The 11,503-nt window shown below is 53.9% G+C and overlaps 2 protein-coding genes across 3 annotated transcripts in view; one reads left to right on the top strand and one right to left on the bottom strand.

The window, feature by feature from the left end:
* Nucleotides 1-2: 2 nt before the first annotated feature.
* Nucleotides 3-4,296, top strand: LRRC46 (leucine rich repeat containing 46). The gene is made up of 8 exons (XM_081160960.1): nt 3-314; nt 417-522; nt 1,330-1,438; nt 2,254-2,300; nt 2,602-2,711; nt 2,900-2,969; nt 3,283-3,422; nt 3,715-4,296. The coding sequence occupies exons 1-8, from the start codon at nt 305-307 to the stop codon at nt 4,083-4,085; spliced, it is 963 nt and encodes a 320-aa protein (XP_081017086.1). The 5' UTR covers nt 3-304; the 3' UTR covers nt 4,086-4,296.
* Nucleotides 4,264-11,503, bottom strand: part of SCRN2 (secernin 2) — a 116,863-nt gene continuing 109,623 nt past the window's right edge. Inside the window, exons 1-8 of one of the 2 annotated variants that reach the window (XM_081160958.1) lie at nt 7,891-7,986; nt 7,355-7,528; nt 6,880-7,061; nt 6,102-6,301; nt 5,418-5,633; nt 5,112-5,277; nt 4,832-5,012; nt 4,264-4,576 (exon numbers count right to left, since the gene is read on the bottom strand). In XM_081160958.1, coding sequence (XP_081017084.1) covers nt 4,418-4,576; nt 4,832-5,012; nt 5,112-5,277; nt 5,418-5,633; nt 6,102-6,301; nt 6,880-7,061; nt 7,355-7,528; nt 7,891-7,941 — 1,329 coding nt within the window. In that variant the 5' untranslated portion in view covers nt 7,942-7,986 and the 3' untranslated portion in view covers nt 4,264-4,417. Of the gene's footprint in view, nt 4,577-4,831; nt 5,013-5,111; nt 5,278-5,417; nt 5,634-6,101; nt 6,302-6,879; nt 7,062-7,354; nt 7,529-7,890; nt 7,987-11,503 lie in introns of those variants that run through there. The other variant, XM_081160959.1, reaches the window with a different exon arrangement.

Raw genomic sequence — 11,503 nt, 5'->3', positions numbered from 1 at the left:
GTCTCCTAGCAACGATGCCAAACCGCTGAACCGCTTTTCTGCGTCCGCGTGCACTAACCAACCTCCCCGAGTTTTCTGGCAGCGGAGCGCCTCTACAACCCCCAAACTCCTGATCCCCCGCTTCGATTTGCTTATGTCTTCTACCCCACTTCAATATTTGCTCTGAATCAACCCCTTTCCTCTGTCCCCCAAGACTCTGAGCTTCTCTCTCCTTATACCATCCAGGGTCCCGCCATCCCCAGGGGCTCTCCAAAGAGCTCTGCTCTTCCTTCCAGTCTCGCCCCAGGACAGCGGCCTTTAGGTCATGCCTGGAGGTGAGTAGGGAGATGGGACGGTGGGTAGAACAGGTGGAGAACAGTAGGGTCAGGCCTCCAAGAATAAAGACCTGTAATAACCGAACCTATCTTTTTTCACAGCTAAGCTTGCCCAGAGTCCAGAGGAAGGGGACGTGTGCATTACTGAAGCCCTTATTACTAAGCGGAACTTGACCTTCCCTGAGGATGAGGATCTGTCAGAGAAGATGTGAGTGCAGGGAGAGATAAGAGTGCTGGGGTATTGGATCACCCGGGATGAGCAGTCCCCTGAGCAGTCCCCTGAGCTGTACTGATTTGTCAACTAATCTTTGCCCCTCTTTTACTCCACATATTCAATCCGCACTAATGCCTAATTGATTTTCCCTCCTTAAAAATCATTCCACTTCTTTTCCACCATGCCCACTCAACTGCCTTCGATAAAGCTGTCACCACCTCTCAACAAGCTCCTAATTAGTCTCCATGACCCCAATCCAGGCTCCCCCTACTGTTGCCAAAGTGATCCCTTTAAATGACAAATCTGACCAGTCACTCCCTGATATAACCTTCCAAAATAAAATCTACACACCTTAGTATGAGTTGACCTCTGCTGCCCATTCAGCCTTATTTCTTGCCACTCTCCACAAGTGTGCAAGTCCTCTAAGACCCCGGGTTCTCACACCTTAGTGCCTTACTACTTAGAGTGGTTGGTGCTGGGAAGGAGAGCGGGGGCAGCCGAGTCAACACCACCTGGGAGCTTGCTAGAAATGAAGACTCTCAGCCCCACCTCAGGCCCACTGAATGAAAAACTACATTTTAACAAGACCCCCACGGGATTTATGGGCACATCAAAGTTTGAGAAAGGCTGAATAAGCACATACTATTCCTTCTGTTTGAAATGCTTTCTCCTCAGCCCCTTCTCACCTTCCTGGCTAACTCCTGCTCATATGTTACTTAGCCATCCACTCCCCCTCAAAACCTTTCCTTCCCCCTTCCCCTCTTCCCCGCTAAGAGCCCACCCTACGGACTGTTCTCCCAGGTTTCACACTATTGCTGAACTACAGACTGTCCGCTTGGACCGGGAGGGGATCACCACTATTATGAATCTGGAAGGCCTCCAGAATCTTCACAGCCTCTATCTGCAAGCGGTAACTTCTTGCCCCTTCTACTTCCGCCCCACTTGCTCCCTTTGGACCAAGTCTGTTTAATCTGAAAGGAGCCAAGCAGGTCATCTTGCCTACTCCTTGGCGTTCAGGCAGACAGACCTTCACTGAAACCATTCTCAGATGAACCGGAATTGAAAGACCAATTCTTCCAAAAGAGATCTTGAGCATGTTCTTGAATCACTGTTTTTTGTCAGACACTTCTCTTGGTCTAGTTCTTCTTGGTGTCTACCCTAAATTTCTCATGTTATATAGCTCAAGCTCCTTTCCTGTTCTGAAGAAGAGGAAGAGGGAACCAAGAAGATTCCTTTGTGTCCTTCAGAAACTTGAAGGCTGTCAGTGGGGGTGGGAGTGGGGGTGGGTGTGGGAGTTGGTGGTTGGTTGGTTGACCTTCAGCCTCCCCCAGATTGAATATACCCAGCTCCCTGAACCTTTCCCCGTAGAAAGTTTACAAATCAAAGTAATATATGTTCATTGTTCCCTTTGTGTATGCAAGCCCCCACCAAGGTCTTTTCCAGTTCCCTGTGGCTCCTTGGTTTCCTTCTCTGATTTCCGGGTGACTCTTTGGTTGTGGGGTGAGCAGGGTATACATTAATCAATTTTAGCCAGCCCCAAATTTACACCCTGGAGAAAGCAAATCATCCCAAGGTTGTGACAAACAGTTCAGTGGCTGGGTCATCATTCCCAAGTGCCAGATCTCCAGTTGCAATAGTAGATATGGTCTTGGGATGTTGTCCCTTTAAAGGGTCCCCCACCCAACTGACCTCAGGTTGGTTTCCCACTTTGGTTTCTTCCTGCAGAATAAGATACAGCGAATTGAGAACCTGGCCTGCATCCCCTCCTTGCGGTAAGTGGTACCAGGGCTCAGGCAGGGGGTGGGGTGGGGAGTGTAGAAGAAGGGGGGGGGGGGCGAAGGGGAGGAAACCTGGTAACACCCAAAAAGAACTGGTTCAGATCTCTCCAAGCCTCGCTCCTTGTCAGCTGAGGATCCAGCCAGCCTAGCTCTGTTTCCCTCACCCCAGAAGGCCAGGTGTTCCCACTTGTCATCCAACTGCTTAGCCAGGGGCCGGAGTGCCTGAAGCCCTCTCCCTTTCCGGCAGCTGTTCTATGACTCAGCTCTTTCTCTGTACCCCTCCCCTCCCCTACAGCTTCCTGTCTCTGGCAGGAAACCGAATCAGGCAGGTGGAAAACCTTCGTGACCTCCCACACCTCCAGTTTCTGGACCTTTCTGAGAACCTGATAGAAAAACTGAAGCTGGGTAGGAACGCCCTCACTCTGGCTCATAGAATAAGTCCCGTGCGGGGCCCTCCCTCCTTTCTGCCCCCATCTCCCTGTGCCTGCCTTAGCAGCACATCCTCCAGGGGGTCAGGGGCTGTGCAGAGAGGCAGTGGCTTTGGGATAGAAGGTGGGTGTGAGAACCTCATTCCCTCACTTTGGTGCAAGCAGATGAATTCCCCCAAAGCCTTCTCATCCTCAACCTGACTGGAAACAGCTGCACCAACCAGGATGGCTACAGGTGAGCAGGAACTGAAGGTGGGAAGAAAGGGGCGATGGCTGGTCTCCTCCTACTAACTCCACGTGGGCTCCCTCTCAGCCTGCAAACCTGGAGTCTCAGTCCGTGGTACCTTCTCCGCCCCCACCCCAGCTCATCAGCCCTTTTTCCCTTTTCCCCCCATAACTCCTCATGGAACCAGCCCTTAGCTCTTTGGGGACTTCCCACTCAGGAGCCAGCATCCCACCCGGTGTGGGTGCTGTTGCTGTGTGTGCAACCTCCCAGGCTCCACACCCACAGGTGCCCTCCAACAGAGCGTCTGCTTTCTGCCCTGCAGGGAGCTGGTGATCGGAGCCCTGCCACTGCTCATGGACCTGGACAGGCAGCCTGTGTCGGAGCGCTGGGACTCAGATGAGGAGGGCAAAGCCTCGGATGAAGAGTTCCCAGAGCTGAGTGGCCCGTTCTGCTCAGAGCGAGGTGACCCTGCTTTCCAATGCTTGCAGCCTCCCCAGAGCTCACCCCTGCCCCGTGGGGTCTGGGGAAATAGCCCCAAGCCCAGATCAGCATCTGGGCCAGAGGAGGACAATACAGCTAGGGCCAGAGGTCAGCCTGGGCACACAGGTGACTCGCCCTCCCCACCCCAGCCTCAGGCTCCTCCCTATTAGGGATGGCAGTTTGCTCAGCTCAGCCAGAGACTTTCTCCCTCTGCCCAGGGGCCCTTGTGCTGAGCCCAGGCTCCATCAGACACCCACCATCCTGGCCCTCACAGGCTTCCTCAAGGAGCTGGAACAGGACATGAGCAGGCACAAGGAGCGCAGACAGCAGGCAGCCCAGATGGAGCACCTTCTGAGGATGGAGACACAGCCCGTGCTCACTGAGCTCCCCCAGCTGCCCGGGAGGTCCATGGCTGGGGATAGCAGCCCTTCTGTCACTGCCGGGCAAGGGAAGAAGACACCCCATGAGCCTGCCCCCTTGCCTCAAGCCTCCTTTGCCACCAAGAAACTGTGGCCTCTGGTTTCCAAGGGCCCCCAAAACCTTGTCCAGGCAAGGAAGGGGGTGAGAGCAGCTGTAGCCCCTAAGGTCTCTGTGGCTGGGGCACCCAGCACAACCAAAACTATGACCAGGAGAATCAAGAAATGAATTGCTACCCTACCCTGTCAGCAAAGCCACAGGAACAAGAACTGGGCAAGAAGAGTAGAATGGGCCTCCCCTCCTCCTCAGAGCTCTCCCCTGTGGCAGGAGCCTCTCCCAATAAAGTATCTCCAGGCCCTGAATTTGTCGTTCATGTCACTGGGGAATCTCAAGGGAAGCAATCAGTAAAACACATAAGAAATAAAACATTTATTAAGACAAGGCCGAGCCGGCTACTCAGAACAAGGGGCACGAAGAAACTGCTCTGATCCCACTACCCCAGGGGTCCAGCGCCCACACCCAGCCCCTCACCCCATGCGGGCCAGGGGGCGCTGTGGAGCTCAGGCATATGCTTGGCTCTCCTTCTCCACAAAGGCCTGGAAGAGGCCACCCAGTTCCTGGGGGGGTGGGGCCCACTCCCCAGCCAGCAGCCCCCTCACTGCCTCCAGGCCTTCCAGCTCCAGATCCCGCTGCTTCTGCCGCAGCTGCTGCCCCTGATCCTGCCAGGGAAAGGCAGAGATGAGTCCCAGGGCAGGCTTCCCTCCCAATTAAGGGGGACATGTCTGCGGTCTCACACAGTAGGAGAAAGGACGGACGGCCTGACGTTCTCCTGGGCAGCTGGCTCTGAAGGGAGAGACCCCTCTCCCCAGCCCAGAAGTCTCTCCACTCCCAAGTCCTCTCATGTTTCCAGAACTCAGTTGGGTGTGGGGGAGATGAGCTGTCCCCCCAGGGTACCCTTATTCCCTGGGGGTTACCTGCTCACTCTCCATTAGCCTCAGGGCCTCCTGGTGTCTACGGTAGAGAGAGTGCCGGCGATCCACCTGAGTCTGGAATCGGGGCATGGTCCGGACAGGGTCCTGTGCTCCAAAAGTGGGGGACAGCACCTGGGGGGCCTGAGCTGCCCCCACCCCGAAGATGAAAGGTTTGAACACTGACCTAATGGGACGCAGATGGAAGGATGGAGGACTGTCACATCCCTCGATTTCCCCTGCCCAGCACACTCTCCCCCTCCTGCCCCAGCCTCCCTCCTCTCACCTAGATGGGTCAGGTGTGGCAGTGAGGAAGTGGACACAGGGCTGCGTGGGATCCCGGGGCAGGATGGACACCATGCTGGCCGTGGTGCGGAAGCCTCCAGAGTCCATACAGATGCCACTTTCCTTGTTCCTGAGGATGTCCATCATCGCCTCTGCGGTGATGCCCCCTGCCAAGTAGGACAGGGTAAGGGCCCCCAGGGCAGAAGGGGAACCTCTGGCTTCAGACCAAGCCCCCAAAGTTATGGGAGGGAGGAGGGGCTGGCAGTGTTGTGGCCCTCCCGGCCTTCACCCCTGCCCACTCCCTGACCTTGCCGTTCCTGCAGCAGCTCCCGCCCAGCCCTGAAGCGGGCCTTGGCAGCCTCCATGCGCACCGGCTGCTGCGTCAGGGAGAAGACCTGAGCGAAGTCAAAGGTGCCCCGGCCGCCCCACCAGCCCTGGGCCTGGGCGTGGGTCCGGAGCTCCGGGTGTTCAGCTGAGATGTCTGTGCCAATGCTCAGCTGGTTGGAGATGTTGCGGGCCCCCTCTGTGAGGGAGAAGAGGGGTAGTTCGTTCATTATTAAGCACCTATTCTGTGCCAGGTGCCCGGCTAGGTGCTGAGAACACAGTGGTGAAGAGAACAGACCTACCCTCATGGAGTGGGAGACAGACAAAACAATCACAGAAACAATCACAGAAATAAATGTGAGCTTGCCATCTGTGGTGAGTGTGATGAAGAAGCACCTGTTTGCATATAAGGGGGGAACTTGACCACCAAGGAATTCAGGAAGGCTCTCAGAGGAAGCGGCAGGCTGGAGCACAAGAGCACTTAACCAAGTGAGGGGGGAGATAAGTTCCCCAGAGGGCTCATTTTCCATCTCTCTAGATGGCCCCACCACCTAAGAGGTTTGCACCTGGGTTGGCCCTTCCCTGCCACCACCATTTTTCCACCCCCTTCAAAAGCTAGCAAAAGGGGCCACCTCTGGGAGGCAGGTCCCAGCACCAGGCTCCTCACCCGGGATCCTCTGCGCAGCCCACAGCCTCCCTGCCGTCTCCAGCACCCATGCCTCAGTTCGGTCAGCCAGCAGGAAGGTGTTGTGGTAGCGGAATGATGTGGCATCCTCCCGGCAGCTGCCCCCCTGCCCATAGCGTTCCAGCAAGCCTGTGATCACGTGCAAGGCCTCCTGGGCTGAGCTGCTCCGCTCTAAAGCCAGCCTGGCACAAAAAGAGGTCCAGGGGACAGAAGGGTGATAGGGTCTCAGTGGCTGGTGGCCGAAGTTCCAGTGGACAGAAGAAGCCCAGGGAGGTTAGGTGTCAGGCCCAAGTCCCATAGAAAATCTGCCAACATTGCACAATTACACCAGTGATTTTCAAGCTGCCTCTAAGGGTTCCATGGAAAGGGCCAAAACATAGTCTCAGAGAGAGAAGTGCCCTGAGCCCCAAGACCTCTCTTCAATCAGACGTGCTCCACTTTTACTGGTTTTATAAATTGGACTCTACATGAGCTGTCATTTGAAAAACATTTTACCTCTATTGAAAAGAAACTAAAACCACTGCCCTATTTCTGGGCCAGGAGAGGCCAGAGGTGGCCACATTGGAGAGCTTCTTACCAGATTGTGGAGATAGGAGGGAGGAGGGGCAGGGGCAGCCTCCCGGTGATGATACCAAGACAAGATGGGCATAAAGGAGGAGGCCCTTGTGAACCAGGCTTGGAGGAGGGGAGGATGGCTGGGCCAGTACTCAGCCCCCAAGACTTCTAGTGTGGTGAGGGGATAAGAGAGCAGGGGCCGCACCTGAGTAGATCCATGCCCAGCAGGGCTTCCCCCTCCCCAACTGGCTCCTTGGTCCAAACGGCCTCGTTGCCAATGCAGACACCATGCTCGTTGGCGCCCATCTCGGCCCCCCACAGCCAAGAAGGGCGGCTTAGGATCACAGCATGGGTTTTCAACACCTGTTCCACCTCAATGTAGGTGCACTGCAGGTAGGGGAGAAGAGGAGTCCACTCAGAAAGGCGAGGTACCTACAAAGTGCTGGCACTGTGCCAGTCACCTTACACAGCCCTTAGAGGAAGGTCTTATTTCCATTTTACAGATGAGAAAACAGAGGATGACAGAGGTTAAGTAATAGGCTAAGTCCAGGTTGGTAGACGTGAACCTCATGCTCTTTCCACATCTGGAGGCTTCCCAGGTGTGGGAAGCAGAGAGGGGAAAGGTCTTAGAAGAATGCCTACACCTGCCACCTCCTGGCACCCCATAAGGCCTAACCCACCTGGAGCCTGCTGCCAGGGGTATGAGTGCCTGCTGGTACAAACACCACCTCCTGCACCTCATCCCGGGGTCGGTCTGAGTTCTTGGCAAAGATCACAGCTGGGATGGCAGAGGCCGGGGGCACGGAGACAAAGCAGTCACAGGAACATGGGGTGTCAGGGCTCCACGATGTCATCTGGGGGAGAGGTGGAGATGAGCGTGTCCCTCATGCCACCTCTCCACCATCCTGGCCAGGAATCAGTCTTAGGGAGCCCCTTTCCCAACAGGTGAAAACAGACACTCAGGGAAGGCACTGCAGTGGGGTTCTGGTGCCCCAGCACCCCACGCACACTCGATGTGCGATGTGACACTGAGGCACCTACTCTCTCCCTAAGCTCCAGGCTTAGGAATCAGTAGGCCAGGGCAGACCATCAGGTTCCCCGGGCCCTGCCCTACTGAGAGTCCCGGCCCATCTCCCTAGTTACCCCGCCTCTCCAAGAGTCCCACACCCCTCTTCTGTCCACCCCTCCTGGCTTCCCAATAATATATGCTCCTCACCCTCTCTCCCTGCAAGATCCCCAGCTTAGTTCCGGGAGCCAGTGCCTCCATTTAGGGTCAGATTTGTCCCGTTGGACCAAGGTTCCCAGGTGACCTGGAAGGCCTTGCCCCCGGCGGGGCGGAGCTGGAACAGAGCGCCTGCAGTTCCGCTATCGTCCACCAGGGTGCGCGCCAGCACCACTTCTTGGAGAAGAGCGGCCTTCCTAGTCTTGCCTGGCTGCTTGCCTGGCTGCTTGCCTTTCCCGGGCGGGCGCAGCTCTCAGGCCAGAAAAGGCTGCGAATCAGCGCGCGACTCCTACAGGGACACTGTGGGGAGCAGGAGCTGGGAGCAGGAGCCATGTGAAAAGGGAGGAAAGAAAAGCTGGGCTGATTTATTAGAGAATTGGGACTGCTGGGGCATCTGGAGATTAAGAAAGAACCTCAGCTACTTGTGCCCTGGTTTGAATTCCTAAGGCACGGTTCAAGGCTGGTGCCCCACCAACCTCCCCAGTAAGATCTATAAGAATGGCCAGGTCCTGACCGGTGTCGCTCAATTGGCTGAGCGTGGTCCCATGCACCAAGAAGTCACTGATTCGATTCCTGGTCAGGGCAAATGCCCACGTTTTGGCTCAATTTCTGGTGGGAGGCATGTTGCCAATCGATGTCTTTCTCCCCCCCCCCCCCCCCCGCTTTCTCTCTCTGAAATCAATAAAAATATTTTTTAAAAAAGAAAAATTTTTAATTTTTATTTTTTTATATTATTTTAAAAATATATCTTTATTGGTTTCAGGGAGAGGAAGGTAGAGGGAGAGAGAGAGAGAGATAGAAACATCAATGATGAAAGAGTCCTCTTTGATTGGCTGCCTCCTATATGCCCCTGACTGGGGATCAAGCCCGCAACCTGGGCATGTGCCCTGACTGGGAATCCAACCACGAGCTCCTGGATCCTAGGTTGATGCTCAACCACTGAGCCACACCCAGCTGGCAAGAAAGAAAATATATTTTTTTAAAAAGAAAAGAATAATCAGGCCAGGAGGTATAGGGAACACATAATTAATGCCATTTTGAAGGGCACATTTAACCTCCAAAAGGCTGATTCTGCCCCACAGTGCTCAAACTCATAGGAAGATAGCTTTGAAAGAAAATTTGGGAGTTCTACTCCAAATATATAGTGCCTTTGCACAGTGAAGCTGAAACTGTACAAAAGTCTTGGCCAAGAGGGGCAGGGGGCACACATCAGTGCAGAGGTAGACTCTGGTCTCAAATGTTCTGCTTCCTGGGTCATTTTTCTCTATAAGCCACCTCCACAACCAGCATTTAAGCCAATGCATCTTACACCTTTTTGCTCTGTGGAGTCCTCCAGGAATGTGTGAGACACTGAGATTATCTATTTCTCCCACATCCATCAGGGCCTCTGCTCAGAGCCCTGGCCACAGCATTCAAGCTTGTGGTCAGTCCCTCCTAGGATGGGAATCAAGGCAGAGACTGATTCAGGCTGTAGGCAGGTGTGCTTGGTGATGGCTGGAGGAGACCTGCCAGATAAGGCTGTTGGGGCCTGCAATCTGAGATATTTCCTAAATGCCTCCAGGTATACAAGGCCGAGTCCCAAGAGGATGCTGTCTCCAGGGAGATGAGCTTCACTTTCAGAAAGGGAACTGCCACTTGAAGAGAAGAATGATCTACAAACTGGGTTGGAAGTAGGGAGGAGCATTACCTGGAACTCTGCAGATTGGCATCTCATCTTGCTTCTGTGGGATCCCTTTGGGCAAGTCACTTTCTCTGCAAGGGCCTCAATTTTCCCAGTGGCAAAATGAAGGTATTTAGCTAGATCAGTGGTGGTTCTCAACCATGGGTGGGGTGAGGAAGGGTTTTTTTATTTATTTTTTATTTATTGATTGATATTAAAGAAAGAGGGAGAGAGAGACATCAATTTGTTGTTCCACTTATTTATGCACTCATTGGTTGACTGTTGTATGTGGCCTAACTGGGGATTGAACTCTCATCCTTGGTGTATCAGGCTGATACTCCAACCAACTAAGCTACCCAGTCAGGGTGGTTATTTTTCAACCACACAAGTCTCACTGCACAACACAATACTTTAATACTCTGCTATCAAAGTGTCAGCAGACTCCCAGCATCAGCATCATCTGAAAGCTTGTAAAAATTGCAGAATCTTGGGCCCCACCTCAGACCTACTGAATCAGAAGTTGCATGTTAACAAGACCTCAAGTGTGAATTTTGAGAAGCGCTGTTCTAATATAGCCCCAAGGGGCATAACTGGGTGGGGCTTGAGGGAGGGAATCGGGGTATCTTGAAAAACTCCATGGGTGATTCTAATATGCTGTCTACTGGGTAGGAACAACAGGACTGTGTGGTTCCTGAGATTCTTTTCAAACCTACACTGTTAGGATGCTGAACAGTCAGGCTCACTGGGGCTAATGTGGAGGTAAAGCCTGCTTTGGATGCAACATCAGGGAGGGATGGTAAGGTTGCCATTGCATGGCGTTCCAGAAACAAATATCAAAGCTGTGCACTAACACGAGCACCAAAACGGCTAGCAAGAAAGCTGGTTCACCTCCTGAACTTCCCCAGATGCCCGCTAGGGGTCAGGAACAGGCAGGAGGAGGAGGATGGGTCAGCTGCAGCACAGCCCCAGGCGGCAGTTCCCAGGCAGCCTGATCTTCTGTCACTTTCCCATTCCTGATTTCACTCACCCACCTTAGAATTCTACTCCCACTTCCCAGGAGAGGAGATGGCTGCTCAGAGAGGTCGCCCAAAAGGTCAGTCCAGATGTTCTAATTTCCCTCCCTCCCTCCCAGCCCCTCTGGGATCGTCCTGCCAGGGGCTTCAGATCTGAGGGGTCAGAGGTGGCCGGCCTTGGGCTCCATCAGAGGGGCCAGGCCAGCCAGGCAGCATTGCTGTCAAAGCAAACGAGCCTAGTGAGCGTCAGAGCCCCACCAAAGGCCCCCGCTAAGAATGCAGGTCAGCGGGAGGAGTTGCAAGGGGAGGAGGGGCAGCCCCAGCCCTGCCCAGACAGGCCCAGCCAGCACCACGGCTAGCCTCCTGTCTCTGGGGGCAGCCATGGAAGGAAAAAGAGGAGAGGACTCACTAGGTTCCTGGGGTCTAACTCCCCCAGAATGAGGAGAACAAAAGAGGCGCCCCAAGGAGTGGGGTGGGCATGATCATGGTCATGGGAAAATGCACCTGTCCCTTATCCTCCCAGACTTCTAAAGCAGGAGCAGATGGAAACAAACATTTGCACCCCCAGATCAGCCTGGTTTTCCCTGTGATCCCGCAAATCATTCTGATGCCCCATCCCAACGTGGACTTTGTGAGCCCAGACCCAAACCTGTGATGGGGTGGACCAACCTGAGTACTGATTTGGCTCTGAGAAATTAATTGGGCTGGGGTTAAAGTGGGGGAAATAGAAGTCCCACTAGAGGAAAGAATAATTTTGGCAAAAAAAAAAAAAAAAAAAGTAGATGGGAAGGTGAAAGAATACAATAATCTATCCTGCTCTCTTGAAATCCAAAACTGATCCTCTGTCCATCTTTCTGGCTATGGGGCTCTGGAGTTGAAGTTTTTACTCATTTGACATTAATTAGGCACCATCTGCATGCCAGGCATTGGGCAG

The sequence above is a fragment of the Miniopterus schreibersii genome (genome assembly GCF_964146895.1).
Source record: "Miniopterus schreibersii genome assembly, chromosome: 16".
In the NCBI taxonomy this organism is placed as follows: Eukaryota; Metazoa; Chordata; class Mammalia; order Chiroptera; family Miniopteridae; genus Miniopterus; species Miniopterus schreibersii.
Note: the sequence above shows the minus strand (reverse complement) of the source record. Positions and strands in the feature narration are given on the sequence as shown.